The 21,870-nt window shown below is 40.9% G+C and overlaps 1 protein-coding gene across 3 annotated transcripts in view; it reads left to right on the top strand.

Annotated features, from left to right (window-relative positions):
• LOC142049462 (single-stranded DNA-binding protein 2-like) overlaps positions 1-21,870 on the top strand; it is a 202,993-nt gene that overhangs the window by 144,614 nt on the left and 36,509 nt on the right. For 2 of the 3 annotated variants that reach the window (XM_075077203.1, XM_075077204.1), the window contains 5 exons: positions 1,586-1,652; positions 3,015-3,085; positions 6,157-6,224; positions 14,968-15,016; positions 17,567-17,602. In XM_075077203.1, the coding sequence (XP_074933304.1) occupies positions 1,586-1,652; positions 3,015-3,085; positions 6,157-6,224; positions 14,968-15,016; positions 17,567-17,602 (291 nt within the window). Of the gene's footprint in view, positions 1-1,585; positions 1,653-3,014; positions 3,086-6,156; positions 6,225-14,967; positions 15,017-15,174; positions 15,277-17,566; positions 17,603-21,870 lie in introns of all 3 variants that reach the window. The other variant, XM_075077202.1, reaches the window with a different exon arrangement.

The following is a 21,870-nucleotide window of genomic DNA, read 5'->3' on the forward strand; positions in this document are numbered from 1 at the left end:
TTATATATCTTATGCAAGGAAGTGTAACACAGAGCATGCATACACAGCACAGTGCAGTGCTGTGTAAGGATATCTGAGCTAGTTTTAAGCTTTTTAGCAAGGAAAGTTAGCATATACTGAGTATTACACTAATGCACCTAAAGTGCCTCTAGTACTCGCTCATCTAGTCCTACAAGAGCATTTGCTCTTGTCAATGCATTGTGCTGTGCAGTTTTCTTGAAAAGTAATATGATACACTGGAAAGGAACTGCAGTCTCTTATGTAACTATCCACACTAATTACTGCATGAGTTAAGTCTTCAGTCAAATGGACTTACAGCAGTTCCTCCCGCCTTGTCCTTATTTATCACCTGTCATCTCTGACAGAAATGAACAGTTCCTGCTTCACTAGTATTTGGCACTTCTCTGTGTATTTCATGTGTTGTTCTTGCTTATCATCCTGACTTGGAACCATTGAAGTAAATATAAAACTCTGATTTAAATTATGTAGTCTCAGATTAATATACATTCCATAAATACTACAGTAGAATACCTTTTGATTAGGTGTTAAGATGAAGTAACAATGTGGATCTTAACTTTGAGTTTCCTACCTCTTGTGGAAATAAACCTTGGACTATTTGCAGATGGTTCATCTTTGTATGTAACCCAAACTACCACAGTATTTCCAAGTCAAGAGTAACTGAACTGTTTCCTCGGTAAGCAATAACTCTATTGCCTGAGTAGATTACTTTCATAATACCAGATTTATTCACTCTAGATACATTTTTACTGAAAACGTGTTGTTCTGAAATGTTAAATAGCACATTATGGATCAGCTACAAAAATCCAGTTATAACAATGTTTTTCTAGTTGACTAAACTATAGGTAAGAGACTGTAGAAATTAGCCTTAAACCTAAAGGCTACTATAAACTCAAAGAGCAGATAAAAAACTGGAGATTGAAAAATAATATGTTTGATTTGGACCAGAGGTGAGGTAACAATACAATATATCGTCATGCTTGAAGGCAAGATTTAGGAGCAAGTTTTGTGACTCCTCTCCTGTACTACTCTCCTGTAGATAAGCTTATTTTAGCGTTGATGTCCTTCAAGAGTAAGGCAGAGTGGAAGCTAAAATATCACTTGCATCACAGCCCTAATTTACCCTTTGAATATTGTGAAGTTGGTTCATTTATGACTCATTCTCAGAGACGATCACAATCTTCACATTCTGGCCTCTTAAAGGAAGATGTTAAAATAATGGTTAAAAAGGAAAACTAAAAATTTAAGCTTAGGATAAATTACCAGGTAACCAAGAAATAGGTAATGTTATGAGGTTAAGAAATAGGTACGGTAAACTGAAGGAAGAATTGGGGAAAAAAGAAAGAAAATTAAGCAACAGTATATTTTGGAAATTATTTCTACATCATTCCATGGAAGCCCAATATTTTGTTTGTGCAAATCCATAATCAGGCCTTTAGGAGAGTTAACTCTTCCAGATTGCTCTTGATTCGGAACATCTGAAAATTAAAACCAAAATACCTGTATTATATATTTAACACAAATTATAGTGTATTATCTCCTTTTATTACTGTTTCTATGTCTGCAGGCACTAGGAGGTGTCCCAGGAAGTCAGCCATTATTGCCTAGTGGGATGGACCCAACAAGGCAGCAAGGTGAAATGTGAAATAATTATTTGGAATGTTCAAAAGTACTATGATCTCAAACTTGTGTCTTTCTCTTTATGTTTCAAAGCTTACTGCAACTTGCCTGGTTGACATGGGGCGGGGGTTGGACATTGTCTACCTGGACTTCTCCAAGGCCTTTGATACGGTCCCCCACAGTCTCCTCCTGGAGAAATTAATGCGTTATGGCCTAGACAAGTGGTCTGTGCAGTGGGTGGGGAACTGGCTGACAGGCCACACCCAAAGGGTGGTGGTAAATAGCTCCTTTTCAAAGTGGCAACCTGTCACAAGTGGAGTCCCCCAGGATTGATATTGGGCCCAATGTTATTCAACATCTTTAAAAGTGATCTGGATAACGGGATCAAGTGTAGCCTGATGAAGTTTGCTGATGACACCAAGTTGAGTGGGGAAGTAGACACTCCAGAAGGGAGAGCTGCTCTGCAGGAAGATCTGGATAGGCTGGAAGAGTGGGCCAACAAGGACCTTATGAAGTTCAACAAGGAAAAGTGTGAGGTCATGCACCTGGGAAAACATAATCCGGAAGTGCAGCATGGACTGGGATCCACCTGGCTGGAGAGCAGCTCTGTGGAAAGGGAGCTGGGGGTCCTGGTGGACAGAAAGCTCAACATGAGCGAACAGTGTGCTGCTGCGGCCAAGAAGGCCAACAGGATGCTGGGTTGCATCAAAAAGGGCATCACCAGCAGAGAGAAAGAAGCCATTATCCCGCTCTACTCGGCGCTTGTCAGGCCACACCTGGAGTACTATGTACAGTTCTGGTCCCTGCTATACAAAAAGGATGTGGCCAGGCTGGAAGGGGTCCAGAGAAGGACCACCAAGATGATCAGAGGACTGGGAAGCCTGCCATACAAGGAAAAGCTGGTAGAACTGGGTTTGTTCAGCCTTGAGAAAAGGAGGCTTAGAGGGGATATCATTACCATGTACCAGTACTTAAGGGGTAGTTACAAAGAAGATGGAGACTCCCTTTTTACAAGGAGTCCCATGGAGAGGACAAGGGGGAATGGACACAAGTTGCTCTTGGGGAGATCCCGATTGGACACGAGAGGAAAAATATTCACAGTGAGGACAGTCAACCATTGGAATAATCTCCCCAGGGAAGTGGTTGACTTGGCCACATTGGACACCTTCAAGAGTCATCTGGACAGGGTGCTGGGCCATCTTGTCTAGACTGTGCTCTTCCTAGAAAGGTTGGACTAGATGATCCCTGAGGTCCCTTCGAACCTGTGATTCTGTGATTCTGTAAACTTTGTTAAACTAAGGGATTATTTGTTAAAGTTGTTTTAGAAGGTGCTTGTATGTTGCATAGCTGTTCAATTTGCATAATTTTCTTTCCAGGGCATCCAAACATGGGTGGGCCAATGCAGAGAATGACTCCTCCAAGAGGAATGGTTCCTTTAGGACCCCAGGTACCTTCCATGGATATATATCTCTTTTTATTGACAGGATCTGTACTCATACTTTATTACTCTGGCTTTCTGTGAGTTGAAGATAGAATGTGCCAGAACCTGTTCTTCTAATCCTATTTTAAAATAAATTTTATCGCTTTTATAGAATTAATTCTGAGTTGCAGCTGTACAAAATCTCAAATTCAATAATAAGTTATTTTAGTTAACAGTTGAAATTAAAACTTAACTTGCTTATTTCAGAAAAGTTATGTTTTCCCCCCAGACAGTGTATGTTATAACTAAAGGTTTTGTAAAGGAGCTCAAGGACTGAGTAGGTGTTTCCTTATCCTCCCAACCTAATTGATTGCACTGTTTAGGAGTGAAAAATTAATCTAATACAATTAAGTTAGTCAAACTCTTTGTAGTAAAAAATCCCAAAAATATTCTTGAAAGATTTTTCTTCATCCACTATTGATCTAGATTTTTTGTTGAGTGCCAGAGAGTTTTCAATGTAAAATTTGAAGTTCATGCTTCTGTTTCTCCTCCTTATCAATTATAAGCATCTCTTTAGCTCTGTTTTCAAGGAGCGAAGCAACCTTGAATTGCGAGAACAAGCCTGCTGCCTTGCTGCACAGGTAGTAAATGGGAAACCCTTAATGTGCTGGTATAGAAATGCTTATATGAAGTACAACATTTATATGTTTGTTTCCCAATTGATATAAACTATTACCAGTAGAAATGCTTTGATGCCTATATGATTGTGTCACATAATTATGTCAATATAGACCATGACTGTAAACAGTTTATTTCAGTGTAAAACATACATACTGTGACTTAAGTCCTCCAAAACCAGAAAAGTTCTCAGTTTTATATTTTGTGATTCTAGACTGTTTCAAACTAAATAACTTGAAGCAAAAAGTGGTATACAGTTGTAAATGCTTGAGTCTTTGAAAAGCTCCAAAGGCTTTGGTTCAGGCTTTTTCAAGCTGCAGTTATGCCAGCTGAACAGGCTGCTACCTACAATCTGTGACTGGCTGCTTATTCCAAGTCCCTCATATCTGCTGGTGAGCTTCTCACATGCTCCCTAATGCATTCTAGTCAAAAATAATTGGGTTATCTTAAATATTGAAAAAAATAAATCTTGACTAATCTGGCTCATTTTGACTACCAGAAGTTAGGGAGCACATTCAACTGCCAGATAAACAGTGGAGATGGTGACTTTGGTAAAAAGTTGTAAGGAACAAATTAGGGCAATAACTTCTGCAGAGAGCATAGCTGCAGCTGAAGGAACCTATGTATCATTAACCTTAATGAAAATATTTTATGACCAAGAAGTACATTTGAGTAGAATTCTTCTAGCCCTGCAGGATTCCATAAAGAGCTTTAACCCAGGTCCACGCAAATAATTCTTGAACTAAAGAGGGGTGATACTAGACAGACCAAATAAGGAGAATGGCTCAGCCCTCCAAATCAAGATGTGAAAATGAAATAAAATAGATACAGAACTACTGTTTTGTTACAGTAAGACTGTGTCCTCTTCCAGATCCAGTAGTGCCAACTGAAGATGTTACTGTGCCTAGCTGCTTTGGCTACCCACCAGTTACTGCCCTACAGTTCTGACAGAGGAGTTGTTACTGTGAACATCCTCTAATTTATGTCAGGCAAAATTTTCTAGGATAACTCAGATTAAAAAGGTGGTTTGAGTTAATCTGTCTGATTTTTGCCTGAGCATGCACACCAATCAGTCTGCCAGCACTACAAAAAAAGGCAGTAATGAGTAGTGCTTGATGACTAGCCATTATGAATAATACCATCTTAAGATGGCACAGTTGGATCCAGAAGACATCAGTTTGCAGCCTTTGGACCTATTATTGCAAACCAACTATCTATGGGACACTTTTGGGAGTTTCTAATAATGAAGGAAATTATGTGTGGGGTTTTTGTTTGTAGCAACACAACATCCTCTTGTAGTTCTAGATCAGTTCTAGGTAGCTACTATGTCTCGTATCACTCAACGTATATACAGCACCAGACCAGCACTTTGACCCTCATTGTTGGATTTCTCCCAGGTCTTCATGACTTATTTTTGACATGGATTTGTGAAGCTGACCAATACAGAGAACACCCATAAACTCGAGTCATATAGTTTATAGCATAATATATGTAGTTTATACTATAAGTAGAGTGTATTAGTTCTAGTATTGGAAAATAGCAACAACGATTTAGGATTTTTTTAAAGTAAATAATTTCTCCCCCCTTCAAAGTGCACAGCTATTAATTTTAGAGAATATGCTATTATGCATTCCTTTGGAGTATCAGAAAAATTTAGCAGGTTTAACAGAGATTAGAGTGAATTATGCTTGTGAGGTGAAATAGATTGCTCTGCATTCATTTAAATAAAAATAGATATAATTTAGTTTTTCATGTAAATAGTACAGTTAGGTTTTTTACATAATAATATTATCAAAGCACAAACTCTGATTTTATAGGCCTTGGGCAATATGTTTATTGGCATTGTTATGACATTCATTAGCATATTAAATTTTTCATATTAGTTACCTTAGAATAGACTGACTGATTAGAAGAGAAATGTAATGGTTATTCTAGATGTTATAAAAGTTATATCATGTGGTGTAATTTCATACAAGCATTTATTGATACACTGGTCATTAAATAAAATTATTTAAAATTAGTTTTTGTTAAATTTTATAATGTAGAAATCTCAGATCAGTCCAGATTTCTTATTTTGATTGAGGTCCCTTGGTATAAAAGTTGAATACATTATAAAACCTGCCCCTCACTGGCCATTGACTTGATCTCTATATGTGTAAATAATTCCTCCTGAAGCTACTGACATTTTAAGTATTCTTAGTGTGTTTATATTGTTTGAGTAGTACATGTAATTCTTTTTCCTTGGGGATAACAACACTTTTTTAAGTCAACAATGGAAACTCCTGAGAGAATGTATTACATTGGCCTATCTGGTCAGTAGTTATGTAGGGATATCATTAACCTGCTGTCCTTTCTTACCCCCTCCTCTTTGGTTTTGGTTTTTTGTTTTATGGTAGTCTGACCCTTAGTTATCATTGCAGAACTATGGAGGTGCAATGAGACCCCCACTGAATGCTTTAGGTGGCCCAGGGATGCCTGGAATGAACATGTAAGCATAATAAAATCTTATAATATTTAGAAAAAAACATTATTTCATTGTAGAAGTAACATTTGATAAATATAAGACAAGGGAGAACATGCTTTGGTTAGTAAACATGCTTTGACGGACAATAACAGCAATTAAAAATGTGAACCTAGAGCAATTCTTCTGCACACATCTCTTACACGCTCTTTTGCTTTCCTTCCAAGTCTGTACAAATACTGGGTTTCTTTTACAGGTCAAAATTCAAATATTGGTAATATTTTGTCAGTATAGTCACTGATATTTGCTTGCATGCATTTTTAATTACATTGTTTTCCTTTTTTTTCCCCTGACTATTTTGCCAAGAATAGTAGAACCATGCTTCTTTTCTGCAAAATAATTATTGTAGCAAAATAACACCATTGTATATAGCTATTTATAAAAAGGACATGTATTTTTTAAAAAAAAGAGTGTAGATAATTCTCCCTCTGTTGCTGTTTTTATTTCTATAACTACATTTATTTCCACTTGTCGTGGTTTAGCCGGCAGCTCAGCCTCACACAGTCGCTTGTTCGCTCACTCCCCCACTGGTAGGTGGGGGAGAGAATCAGAAGGGTAACGCTCGTGGGTTGGGATAAGAACAGTTTAATAATTAAAATTAAAAGAAACAACAACAGAAATGCAATGTAAAGGAGAACAACGAGAGGTGCAAAGCCCCGGGGGAGGGGGGAAGGGGGAATGAACCGCCGAAAGAAACCGCACGCAACACAGCCGCTCACCACCCGACGCTGCACTGCCCCTGAGCTGCAAACTGCCCTTCCCCCCCCCCCCAATATACTGGTCATGGTGTCATATGGTATGGAATGTACCTGCCATCGGCCAGTCGGGGTCAGCTGCCCCCACCACGGCCCTGCCCCTCCCAGCCCCCCACCACCACGTGGCAGAGCGCGGGAAGCTGGAAAGGTAGCTGACCCCAACAGTGAGGAGAATTAACCCCTTCTCAGCCAAAACCAGCACACCACTCTAACCGGTTAGAACAGTATTACAGATATAAGTTCTTCGGTATTTCTGTGTACTTCTCAGTTTGGTTTGTCATTTACTGTAAATTGACAGTTCATTTAAGCTATATGAATTTAGTCCAGGTGTGGATTTGGTCATTGAAATGCCTTATTCCTTTTACATCTGTAGAGACACACATCCTTCCTAAGCATGTAGAAAAATTTCAGATGTGAAATTATTGTATCTACAGTAGACTAGATTTAAACTAAGGATTTTAGCATAGCAAATAGCCCAGAATGGGGAAACTTCTGCAATTATGATAAATCCTTTGCTCACTAAGAGATGTTTCTATGATTAGCAAGCCTGGGAAAAAATAAGGTACTCCTGGCATTATTTAGATTTCTCTCTTAAGAGATTCAGAAATGTTAAGGGCCTGTTATAACTGCATTCAACATAACACAGGTCAGACATTATCAAGTGATTCTTGTATCTTGGCCCTACCTCCACGTAAGTTACTACACTGTTTTTTAACCAGCATTTTGCAATCCCTGGGTGGCAGAATGGCAGTCAGGATATCAAGACACTAAAACACTATTACATTCCTAAGCAGAGAACATTTTATTTTCTTACTCCTTTTACACCTTTGTCTTTCAAGAATGAGTTTGCAGCAGATCGACACAGAAAACAGTCAAGATTTATATGCGCTTGTGTCATGGTTCAGCCCCAGTCAGCAACTAAACACCATGGAGCCACTTGCTCACTCCCCCCACCCCTGTGGGATGGGGGAGGGAACTGGAAGAGCAAAAGCAAGAAAACTTGTGGGTTGAGATAAGAACAGTTTAATAATTAAAATAAAATAGTTATGATAATAACAATGATGACGATGACGACGACGATGATGATGATAATAATGATGTAATAAAAAGGAAAAGAGGGAAAAGAAAAAAAAACACAAGCAATACAATGGCTCACCACCCACCAACCGACACTGCCGGCCCCCGAGCCGTGATTGCTGCCTGCCTCCCCCAGCCAGCTCCTCCCACTTAATATACTGGGCATGACGTTACATGATATGGAATATCCCTTTGGTCAGTTCGCATCCACTCTCTTAGCTGTGCCCCCTCCCCTCCTGGCTTCTTGTGCACCCGGCAGAGCACAGGAAGCTAGAAAAGTCCTTGACTAGTATAAGCACTACCCAGCAACAAATAAAACATCTGTGTGTTATCAACATTGTTTTCATACTAAGTCCAAAGCACAGCACTATGCCAGCTGCAGTGAAGAAAATTAACTCTATCCCAGCTAAAACCATGACAGCTTGTTATCATTATATCATAGATTCTCATTTTTACTCTTTTTTTAATTTTATGTTTATAGGAAACATAAGCAAGAGGATAATTTTCATATCAAATAGTTACCAACTTGAAAAAGTAAAAGAGGTACTGAGTTTTAAAAAAAATCTAATCCAACTTATACTTAATTTATTCTGATTTCCAGATAAAACTTGAATTCTTGAAAAAATTAAAATCTAAAGTTGGTTGTTAGTCTATTGTAGACAGGATATATTGGACTCAAGACAATTCTAGGAACCTTCCCAAGGGTAGGCATTTCTTCTTTTAAATGGAACTGATGTAGAAAAAATATTTAGATATTTGGCATTCAGTGTGAGTATATAAGCAGTACATAGATTGTCCCCAGAAGGAAATTTTATGATAAGAAAAGGAAATACAGCTTTCTAAAATAAAATGTTATATAAGTAAAATTCAGGATAGGTAAGATATTTTGAGGATAGTTATCCACATAAAGCAGTATTTACATAAATAAGATTGCTAAATGGATTCCTGGATGAAAACAAGAACTCCTGTGTCAGAAAGAAGAATATAGTTATGGGTTGAATTACTAATATTTCATTATTGCCGTATTTAAGAAGCACATGTCATCTTTTGTTGGGTCAGTAAATGTACATAGATTGTGTTCTTTTAATTCAGTGATGTGGGAAGAGCATTTTTCATTGAACTTGTGTGTTCTGTTGAAGGGGATACCATGAACTGCAGTCCTTTATTCAGGGAATTAATGAGCTTTGAGACAGTGTATGATTTCTTCTGAGCGCAACAGTATATAAAGTAGTGATTATGAAGTAGTTAACCATAGCTAGCTCTATGTCTATCAATCAGGCATATGCTGCACTCCTTTGCATTTCTTACAAACTCTTTACTCCAGTCCAGCTGAAATTGGGACCAGAATACTGTTTCTTGTTTTTGAACAAGACTTCCCACTGTCCCTTGCTATATAATGCATGTTAAAGGCTTAAGAGAGTCCAAAGTGCTAATGATGGAATATTATGCTGTAGCATATATTGATCTGTGTTATATGCTGAATCACACACCTTTGTAAGGAGTTCCATTATTGCATGCCTTCTACGTGAATAATTTTTTAGAACTTTTTTTTTTAATGTCAAACAATATTTTTTCCTCTTTTAAACGGAGTAACATGCGTTGTGGCTTGGCTTTCTTTCAACTGTATTTCCAGGACATCAGTTTGATTTCTTACTGTAAAGTTATTGCTGTCAAATTTGCCTGAAATCTGATAGTACTGAAGTCCTTATGCTGTGAAATTTTAGTAAAGACTTGTCTGATCAATTCCAATATTCAAAAATCAGTCAGCGTGCATCTAAGGATAACCCATGGGCAGTAGAAATAAATGGACCCAAACGCATTAGAAATCATACTTTGTACATAAAATAAATTGTAAGGGACAATATAATGCTAAGAAATATCAGAGTAAGTCCTGTAGTATTTGAATTTCTATGTAAGATAACTTCCCTATTGCCTTATATATAGGGCATATTCATTTACATTTGTCTTCACATAGACATATCTTTTTCTTACATTAAAATTTTCCTGCGTTGTATTCAATGTTTTTGGATTTCTGACTGTGTGTCATGGTTTTAGCTGGGATAGAGTTAATTTTCTTCACTCTAGCTGGTATAGTGCTGTGCTTTGAAATTAGCATGGAGGAAAAAAACCTGTTGAGATAACACACAGATGTTTTGGCTGTTGCTGGGTAGCGCTTGTACTAGTCAAGGACATGTCTAGCTTCCCATGCTCTGCCGGGTGCACAAGCAGCCGGGAGGGGAGGGGGCACAGCTAAGAGAGCAGATTCAAACTGACCAAAGGGATATTCCATATCATGTAACGTCATGCCCAGTATGTTAACTGGGAGGAGCTGGTCGGGGGAGGGAGCAATCACGGCTTGGGCACATGCAGCGTTGGTCAGCGGGTGGTGAGTGGTTGTATCGTTCGTGTTTCTGTGGGTTTTTTTCCTTTTTTTCTTTCCCTTCCTTTTCCATTTTATTATATTAACATTATTGTCATTATTATTATCATTATTATTATTATAATTATTATGTCATTGTAATTATTAAACTGTGCTTATCTCAACCCACAAGTTCTTTTGCTCTTCCAATTGTCTTCCCCATCCCACAGGGGTGGGGGGGAGTGAGTGAGCGGCTGCGTGGTGTTTAGTTGCCAGCTGAGGCTGAACCACGACACTATGTTAAAATATAAAAATACATGTGCTCTACAAAAACAGCTGTCATTTTAAAAACCAGCTTTTTCTACCATGAAATCTCAAAAGGAAGCTGTTCTGGTTAAGAGCAAAGTATCTGCCAAATATAATTTTACATTTTTCTTGATGAAAAATTATCCTTTATTGTTAAAAATGGCAACAACCAGCCTGAGAGGTCATAGATAGTATTTCAGTCCAGGAGCATATACATCATAAATTTAGTTGTATTATGTGTATGTGGCAAGGTTTTAGTAGCAGGAGGGAAGATGTGGGGGGGGGGCTGCAAGCGTGGCCTCTATGGGAAGAGGTCAGGGGCTGCCCTGTGATGGGCATGGGGAGGAGGAGAAAGAGGAGGCGAAGGAGAAGAAGGAGGAGGCGGAGGAGGAGGAGGAGGAGAGAAGGAGGAAGAGGAGGAGGAGAGAAGGAGAAGAAGGAGAAGGAGGAGAAGGAGGAACAAGAAGGAGGAGAAGGAGGAGGAGGAGGAGGAGGAGAAGGAGAAGGAGAAGGAGAAGGAGAAGGAGGAGAAGGAGGAGAAGGAGGAGAAGGAGGAGAAGGAGGAGAAGGAGAAGGAAGAGAAGAAGTAGGAGAAGATGAATTTGATGAAGTAGATGAAGAAGATGATGAAGAAAGACCAAGAAACAGCAGAGGGAACACCAAGGTAAGAGAAGACGGAAGGGGAGGATGTGCTCCGTCGCACCAGAGCAGATATTCCTCTGCAACCTGTAACAGACCACAAACCAGAGCAGGTGGATATTTCCTGAAGGAATCGTGTCCTGTGGAGAACGCTCGCTGGAGCTGGGGAAAAGTATGAGGAGGAAGGAGCAGCAGAAAGAAACTGTCATGTACTGACCATAGGCCACACCTCCCCATTCCCCACCCCCCCCGAGCCACTTGGATGGGAGACTAGAGGACTCAGGAAGAAAGAAGTGACGTTTGAGCCTGGGAAAGGGAGGGAGGTGTTGTTTTAATTTTTGTCTGTTTCTCACTACCCGAATCTATTTCGATTGGCAATAAATTAAATTAATTTTCCCAATTTGAATCTGGTTTTCCCATGACAGTAACTGGTAAGCAATCTCCTTGTCTTCATCTTGACCCAAAAGCCTTTTCATACTATTTGAAGCAAATACACAAGCAAATTGATGCCCAGCCTTTTTTTTTATTGTTGAGTATGACATGGAACATCCCTTTGACCAGTTTGGGTCAGCTGTCTTGGCTATGTCCCCTCCAAATTGCTTACCCACCCCCAGCCTACTTGCTGGGGGGCAGAGTGGGAAGAAAAAGAGAAATCCTTGGTGCTGTGTAAGCAGTGTTCAGCAATAACCAGAACACTGGTGTTTTATCAACACTGTTTTAGCCACAAACGCAAAGCATGGGATAATATGGGCTGCTATGAAGAAAGTAAACTCTATCCTGGCCAGACCCAGTACAGCATTACTTTTACTAATGAAACCTTACTATACTTGCAGTATTCTGCACCCATATTAAATAAATGGTTGCTACAGTCTTTCAGGAAGGTATTTAATTATGTAAGCAAGAGTACATTTCCATGGCAAAAATTGCACTTGCAGTTTAGTACCTTTCTTCTTTGGTCTATATTGTAAATAGACTTTTGTGGAATGTGTGATACTTCCTACAAATATTTTTTAAAATGTGAACAAAGTACAAAGAAAATCACTCCTCATGAGAACTTGAAAGAATTTTGCAACTTGTATTTTACTCTCTTTAAAACTTCTGTGCAACGATAAAACATTATCTCTATGTAACATACTCCCTGTATGTTACAGGAGTAAAATACTCCCTGAACAAGAAGAAAGCATTATAAGAAGCACAAATTTGCAGTGTCTTTCAAATTGTTCCACTAAGAATGTGTTCTGACACTGATGCAAAACTATATCATCTCCACTGTAGCCTCTGGCAGTGTGGCTACTGATGAAAGACTTGTTATCATAGAATCATAGAATGATTAAGGTTGGAAAAGACCTCTAAGATCTCAACTCCAACCATCAACCCAACACCACCATGGGTCCTAAACCATGTCCCCAAGTGCCACATCTACAAATCTTTTAAACACCTCCAGGGATGGTAACGCCACCACCTCCCTGGGCAGCCTGTTCCAATGTTTGACAACCCTTTTGGTGAAGAAGTTTTTCCTAATGTCCAACCTAAACTTCCCCTGGCGCAGCTTGAGGCCATTTCCTCTCATCCTATCACTTGTTACTAGGGAGAAGAGTCCGACCCCAACCTTGCTACAGCCTCCTTTCAGGTAGTTGTAGAGAGCAATAAGGTCTCCCCTCAGCCTCCTTTTCTCCAAGCTAAACAACCCCAGCTCCCTCAGCTACTCCTCATAAGACATGTTCTCCAGACCCTTCACCAACTTTATTGCCCTTCTCTGGACACACTCCAGCACTTCAGTGTCCCTCTTGTAGTGAGGGGCCCAAAACTGAACACAGTATTCAAGGTGCAGCCTCACCAGTGCTGAGTATAGGGGCACGATCACTTCCCTACTCCTGTTGGCCACACTATTCCTGATACAAGCCAGGATGCTGTTGGCCTTTTTGGCCACCTGGGCACACTGCTGGCTCATGTTCTGCCAGCTGTCAACCAGCACCCCCAGGTCCTTCGCCGCCGGGCAGCTTTCCAACCGCTCTTCCCCAGGCCTGTAGCATTGCATGGGGTTGTTGTGACTCATGTGCAGGGCCTGGCACTTTGCCTTGTTAAACCTCATACAACTGACCTCGGCCCATCGATCCAACCTGTAGAGGTCCCTCTGTAGAGCCTTCCTACCCTCAAGCAGATCAACATTTAAACCCAATTTGGTGTCGCCTGCAAACTTACTGAAGGTACACTGAATCACCTGTCTAAGCCATGAGCCTCCAGCTTCTCTAGGAGCATGCTGTGGGAGACAGTGTCAAAGGCTTTGCTAAAGTCCAGGTAAATAACATCCTCAGCCTTTCCCTCATCCATTAGGCAGGTCACCTGGTCACAGAAAGAGATCAGGTTGGTCAGGCAGGACCTGCCTTTCATTAAGCCATGCTGGCTGGGCCTGATCCCCTGGTTGTCCTGCACTTTTCTGGTCATCTCACTCAAGATGTATCGCTCCATAATCTTCCCTGGTACCAAGGTCAGGTTGACAGGCCTGTAGTTCCCCAGATCCTCCTTCCAGACCTTCTTGTAGATGTGTGTCACAGTGGCAAGCCTCCAGTCATCTGGAACCTCCCCTGTTAACCAGGACTGCTCAAAAATGATGGAAAGTGGCTTGGCAAGCTCCTCTGACAGCTCCCTCAGTACTCTCGTGTGGATCCCATCTGGCCCCATAGACTTCTGAGTGTCCAGGTGGCTCAGCAGGTTGCAAAATGCTTCCTCCTGGATTATGGGGGGTTTATTCTGTGATCCATCCCTGCCTTCCAGCTCAGGGGGCTGAATACCCCAGGGATAACTGGTCTGACTATTAAAGACTGAGGCAAAGTACCTCAGCCTTCTCATCCTTGGTGGCAACGTTCCCCCCCGCTTCCATTAAAGTATGGAAATTCTCCTTGTATCTCTTTTTGTAGCTGTACGCTTCTACGGGAGAACTTATCTTGGGCCGCATATCTCTGGGACACAGGGCTCTACCCACCCTGGGGACAGTGATGCACAGACATCAATATGATGGATACAAAATGTCCGTTTATTTGGCTGCGTCACACGCTTATATAGCTCTTGCACTTCCTGTTCCTGCCACTCCTATGGGGAGGAGTCTATCTTTCCATCACATCCCGTGATCTTCCGGTCGCCGATCCCTGTCTATTCCCCTACATCTTTTTATTGTTAATGTATTTGTAAAAGTATTTTTTGTTATCTCAAAAACGTTTTTGTTATCTTATGTTTGTTTTGTTTTAATTCAGTTCTATCAGGTAGTGTCCTGAAAGGCCATAGAATGAGTTAGGAACTGAAATGCCTTCGATGCAAATGGAAAGGTTCTAATAATAAATAAATTATCTGTAATAATCTCATAAACTGGTTAAATGGAGAAAGTAGTGCAACAATAATAATTTTACTATACCATTATAACTTGGTGTAGTTATGGTTTATATCACATTTTATTACTATTTAAAAAGCTATAGCCTAACTTAATCTGGGAACAGATTACTTGAAAACATTTGCTTCCTCATGATTGTTCAGAAGCTGGGGGTTCATTCTGTTTCTCATCTTTCATCTTCTGTTACAGAGGTCCAGGCTGTGGTAGACCTTGGCCAAACCCAGCCAGTGCCAATTCTGTAAGTAAATATTTAAATGTATTAGACATCATCTTATATTAAGGGAGTTGTTTTTCATCAATACACCAAACCACAGGAAACCAAATCTACTTTATTCAACAAATAGATTATTGTATGCTTTATAATTTCCCCCTTTATATTATGCCTTGACTTCACAGAATGAATCACAGAATGGTAGAAGGGACCTCTGGAGATCATCTTGTCCAACCCCCCTGCTTGAGCAGATACACCAAGAGCAGGGGGCACAGGAACACGTCCAGGTGGGTTTTGAATGTCTCCAGGGAAGGAGACTCCACAACCTCTCTGGGCAGCCTGTTCCAGTGCTCTGTCACCCTCACAGTAAAGAAGTTTTTCCTCATATTGAGGTGGAACTTCCTGTGTTCCAACTTGTGCCCATTGGCCCTTGTCTTGTTATTGGGCACTATTGAAAAGAGCCTAGTCCCATCATCCTCTTGACACCCACCCTTTAGATATTTATAGGTATTTATGAAATCCCCCCTCAGTCTTCTCTTCTCCAGGCTGAACAAACCCAAGTCTCTCAGCCTTTCCTCATAAGGGAGATGCTCCAGTCCCCTGATCATCTTGGTAGCTCTCCTCTGGACTTGCTCGAGCAGTTCCCTGTCCTTCTTAAACTGGGGACCCCAAAACTGGACACAGTACTCCAGATGTGGTCTCACTAGGGCAGAGTAAAGGGGGAGGATAACTTCCCTCAACCTGCTGGCCACAATCCTTTTAATGCACCCTAGAATATCATTTGCCTTCTTAGCCACAAGGGCACATTGCTGGCTCAGAGTCAGCTTGCTGTCCACCAGCACTCCAAGGTCCTTCTCAACAGAGCCGCTTTTGAGTAGGCCAGCCTGCAACATGTACTGGTGCATGGGGTTGTTCCTCCCCAGGTGCGGGACCTTGCACTTGCAATTATGTTCCTTTTAACCTTAACGCATAGTAGGTACAGTGAGAGATATGTCTTAACAGAGAACTCATTGACCATTTTTGACTGCAAATATCCAGCTCTGTTCATAATCACACAACAGCTTTACATCAGTTACAACACTTCCTTAACAAAAAAGTTTTCCTGGAGTATATTTAAAATATGCTTTAGCTTCCTTTAGTGCAAGTAAGAAGAGTTAGGTCAATACTATCTGGCTAGCAAGCTCTACAGAAATCATAGTTTGAGATTTATCCTAATGTGCATTTACATATTTTACATAACAAAAGCACATTTGCTCCTGTTAACTAAGGAACATAGAATCATAGAGCAAATGCTTGCAAGACATCAGCATTTGCAGTTGGATAAGATGGGTCTGGCTTGCCAGATAGTTTTGGTTCTTTTTCTTGTTCTCAGTTTTGATTTTTTATTTCTACTAAATTACAGATAGGAAGAAAAAGAGCTGAAACTCTTCCTCTGTTTATTTTTGCATTCACTCAACTAAAATGGGTATTAGGGTATTTTTTGACTCATAATTGAAGCATTTTTCACTGTATGAAATTAATTGAGAAGTCCAATACTAGATACACTTGTAAAAATTAGCTGTCTGACAAGTTGTCTACAACTATGGAAAATGCTTATTCTACAAAATAAATTTGTCATTTCTCAGTTGAGTTTCTTAAGTCTTACCTGATCCTCCTATAATGGTATTGCTCCTTGCTCCTTCAGAGAGAATCATCACAGACTATTTCATAAAGAACAAAAATTGATTATTTGCAGGCAACTATTTTTCTCCAAATATCCTCTGTAACAAATAACAAAACTGAATTTGAAATTAAATTAGGACACTGTCCTTTAAAAAAAAAATAGAATAACGCAAAGAAAATTATTATCTTCTCAGCTGAAAGAAACGGAGAGAGATGCTTTTCCTTTTATGGTCTGGTTTTTAATCAAGATTCAATACATATAAAACATAGAGATTTAGTCCCTGTTTGGTATGACTCTGAAGTCCTGTTAACTTAAATGTGCATGTGCTACTTAAGCTTAGAACTTTATAAAGCATATTACATTAATAATATTACAGCTGAGCCTTTTACAAGATTGTAGATCTTTACAGAGCTTATTGTGCCTCCCACACTACAAATCAGAAGATTCTTGTGATAGACACAAGAACTGGAATTGGTACTAGAGTTTGTAACTTGGTACCTTACAAGAGTGATGTTGGCTGTTCAACATATATGCATCACTTCGTATGAAATAATAGAGAATAGATATCAGACCTCAACTTGCATACATTTAAGTATGTGAATTATGTTATTCCTGTTGATTTCAGTGGAGTGGGTTCCAGGACACAGTAATCTTAGAAATATTTTGATTTCAAGTACTTAGTATTAAATTCTGTTTATGACTATATTGCAAGATTTAGTCTTGAACACACAATAAGTTGTTAATTAGTAAAGGTGCTGTGTGTTTGTTAACAATAGCATTTTCCCATAATCTTTAACTTTGTCTTTAAAATTAAGTATACAAATATGCTTTAACATATGACTGTCAATAAATTTAAGTATGGATGCCATCTCTCTGCAGAAGAAATTACTGGGTTTTTTCTGTTGATATTACAGATACCTTATTCTTCAGCATCTCCTGGGAACTATGTAGTAAGTACACTGTTATATATTTGCTCATTAAAATAGATGTTACATTTTATTTAGGCAAAGAAATCATTATCCACATGAAGAACCCTTGTGTGTTGGTTGAGAACTGAACAGCTGATCTGCAGTTAGCTGTTTTGTCTGCCATCTGTGGTGCATATGTTGATATTCATTACTAGAATCATCATCAGTCTGCTCTAAATTTCCCTGGGTGCTATGTTTTATTTCAGCATATGTTTCATAACCAAAAAAAAATATTGTCTTCAATAATAAAGGACAAAAAAAACACCCCAGCTTCTTTGGTGATGCAATATTGTGCATGAATTTCTGAAGTATTTCAGGGAAAAAAAATTGAAGAATTAGAAGATTTTATCTCCCCAAAGATGTATAAATGGGTCCCTAGAGCTAATATTTTAAAGGATATTTTTATTCTTATAATTACCTTCTAGAGACTTGAAAACTTTTTTCCCCTCTATATTCTGTTTTGATATTATTTCACAAAAGTTTTCTTAATTTATTATGGATTAGTTGGTATTGTTTTTTCTTCTGTTGTTCAACCCCAGGTAACATGTGCTGCATGAAGGATTTGTGCAGCACAACACAGACTTGAAGACCATGCTGCATGTGTGGCACAGTGCAGGCCTAGGCCTACTCAGGTTAACAGTTATGTGGATCGCTAACTCCTCGATGTTCAGTGGTCTCCTGGTCAGGATTACTACATTCCAACCCTTGATCCACATGCAGTTTACCTTTCTTAAATATATTCTAAGTTACAGATTATAGTAATAAGCGGTTCAGCTAATAAAAAGTTTCTCATACATAAGTTAGTCACTACGAATAATAATGGTACAAGGATAATGACAAGTAAACCAAATACTGGTTGTGACAATAACTGTAGAACAGCAATATTAGGGCTAGGACTACTGAAGATGTCCTACCATCAGGCTCCATCCCTCCTCCCATGTCCTGTAAGACAATGGTGGTGCAAATTTCACCAAATAGTCCAGTTACTTGTGTAGTAGACAGGAAGGAGCATTATTGCAGCCAGTGGGCAGGGGCATCCAACACTTCATGTTTGTTGATACATAGCATGCAGCAAACAATAGCAGCAGTGTGAGGCTCCACATAGAAGTTTGGCGTAGGATAAATCAAAGGCATTATTTTATGTACAGCATATATTGAGGCACATAATGAGGTGTGTTTGCCTGCTCCTCTAGGATTAGGTACACAGCCTCTGGTCCCTTTGCCAGGATCTCTGCAGGGATGAATTTCCCTTGAGGGAGGAGTCCGGTACATGCAGTTTCCTCTGACTCACAGGGAGTCATGAGACTGCCAGCATCTCGGATTGTACCTCATAGTGCTGGTGACCTAATAGAAGCTGGTAGGAGGTATAGCCTTGGAAGTATGCTTTATTATTCAAATTCATTACAGCTTGTTGTAGAACTGTTGGCCAGTTACACAGAGTGTGAGAGCTACAGCATATGTACCTTCCTTCAGTAAGGCATTGGTCTGCTTGACTAATCCAGCTCTCCTGGGATGATGGGGTATGTGGTTGTTGCGGCTTAGCCGGCAACTCAGCCCCACACAGCCACTCACTCACTCCCCCACCGGTAGATGGAGGAGAGAATCAGAAGGGTAACACTCGTGGGTTGAGATAAGAACAGTTTAATAATTAAAATTTAAAAAACCCGCAACAACAAAAATGCAATGTTAAGGAAAACAACGAGAGGCACAAAACCCGGGGGGGAAGGGAGGGGGGAGGGGAATGAACCGTCGAAAGAAACCGCACACAACGCAGCCGCTCACCGCCAGCCAACAAGACACCGTGCCTTCCCGAGCTGCAAACTGCCCCCCCTTAATATACTGGTCATGGTGTCACATGGTATGGAATGAACATGCCATTGGCCAGTCGGGGTCAGCCGCCCCCACCATGGCCCTACCCCTCCCAGCCTCCCGCCGACGTGGCAGAGCATGGGAAGCTGGAAATGTAGCCGACCCCCACAGTGAAGAGAATTAACCCCTTCTCAGCCAAACCCAGCACATTCCCCACCCCTTATTCCTTACCATTTACACCATGCCTAGGTCCCATACGATCCAATACAACCGTACCAACCACCACCCTTCCCCTTCCCATCCTTTGACATAATACAGAGACATCATTCCCTTAGTCTATGGACCTTCCCTGTAAAATGTGCACTCAGCTTCATCTGGATCTTTGGATGACCGTTGATCATCCAGGTCACCATAAATCACCTCAAGCACAGCTAATTCCCTTAGATACTGGATGCCTTTCTCCATAGTTGTCCATTTTTCTCAGCAATATGTAACATCTTCTTTAAAGGGATACCTTTCCTTCACTCCGGACAGGAGTTGCCTCCAGAGGCTGAGGGCTTGTGTTCTTTTTCCAACTGCTTTGTCAACGCCTCCTTCCCCAGAAAGGTATCCCAGTTGTTTGGCTTCTTTCCCCTCTAATTCCAGGCTACTGGCCCCATTATCCCAGCATCGGAGCAGCCAGGTGACAATGTGTTCACCTGAATGACGGCTGAAATCTTTTCGCATATCTCGCAACTCACTCAAGGACAGGGATCAGGTGGTCTCTATTTCATTTATGACTTCTCCCTCCTCTCCTCGTGATGGCCCTGCTTTTTCATCATCCTGTTCTAAATGAGTTGACTTTCTCTTCCAATATTTCTTCTTGTGTATGGGGGTGACTGTTACTGGCACGGGTTGATTCTCTGAGTCAGTTCCAGTACTTGTCCTGGCGGTTTGAGTGGTCACAGTGCCTGTCACTTTGCCTTTCAATCCAGAGACCTTCTCTTCCCCTTGGGAGCACTGAATACTATTGAGCAGGGCTCGGTACGCATGGGCCAGGCCCCAGCACGTTGCAGTTATCTGTGTCTCTCTGGAGTTCCCGGGGTAACAACATACTTTCTCCAGATATTCTACTAGGTTTTCAGGATTCTGCGCTTGTTCAGGGGTGAAACTCCAAAACACTGGGGGTGCCCACTGCCCTATGTATTTGCCCATGCTATCCCACATGCCCTGCCACTCGTAACCATCAAGCCTTGGGGCAGATTTCTGGGTAATATTCTTAAGTTGCTTAGTCAAAACCAAAGCAACATGCCCAAAAATTAACAATAAGTGCACCGTAACCACCCAAGGATGTTCAAGATACAAAAAGGTTGTTGTAATAAAGGCGGAGACATCATAGAAGAAAGTAGCAAAGATACCATTCTGTATTACCTCCATATAAAATCTCTCAGAGGAGGAGGTATAATTGCTCAGCAAGGTGGCATCCAGAGTAGAGTAACTGTTTCAGCAAAAACCTCAAATACCAGATAAAGCTGAATACCAGTGTTTGCATAACAAATCTCTTAGGCAGAACATAGCAGACTAAACAAACCAATACCAATCTTTAACACCAACTGCAAAAATGACAACATGGTGCTGTGACCAGCAGCTGTTATTATCTCCAATCCTTGAAACCTGCGTTGGGCGCCAAAAAGACTGTTGTGGTTTAGCTAGCAACTCAGCCCCACACAGCTGCTCGCTCACTCCCCCACCTGTAGATGGGGGAGAGAATCAGAAGGGCAATGCTCGTGGGTTGAGAGAAGAACAATTTAATAATTAAAGTTTTAAAAAAAAGAAAAACACAACAACAAAAATGCAATGGAAATGAAAACAACGAGAGGTGCGAAGCCCTGGGGGAGGGGGGATTGGAATGTACCCCCGAAACAAACCGCACGTGACACAGCCGCTCACCGCCCGCCGACCCGACGCTGCGCCTCTTCTGAACTGCAAACTGCCCCCCCTTAATATACTGGTCATGGTGTCACATAGTATGGAATGAACGTGCCATTGGCCAGTTGGGGTCAGCCGCCCCAGCCATGGCCCTGCCCCTCCCAGCCTCCCACTGATGCGGTAGAGCGCAGGAAGCTGGAAAGGTAGCTGACCCCCACAGTGAAGAGAATTAACCCCTTCTCAGCCAAAACCAGCACAGTGGTATATCCAGTGAACTTTGTGCTTGGCAGCTCAAAGTTGAACCTTTTGGCCAGACACATTGTCCAACTGGATACAGGTGGGTGGGCCTATCTACTGGCTAAGTAATCACAGGCCTTTCAGTGTCCCTTTCTGTTTGGCATGTGTAAGCCAGGGACACAGCAAGATAGTAGTCCACCATTACCAATACGCCCTGTAACTTCTCTGCCTTTAGTAAGGGCCCAATATAATCTATTTTCCAGGTATAGCCAGGGACAGGGCCTTGTTGAATCTGC

This window comes from Phalacrocorax aristotelis, chromosome W (assembly GCF_949628215.1).
Source record: "Phalacrocorax aristotelis chromosome W, bGulAri2.1, whole genome shotgun sequence".
NCBI lineage: Eukaryota > Metazoa > Chordata > Aves > Suliformes > Phalacrocoracidae > Phalacrocorax > Phalacrocorax aristotelis.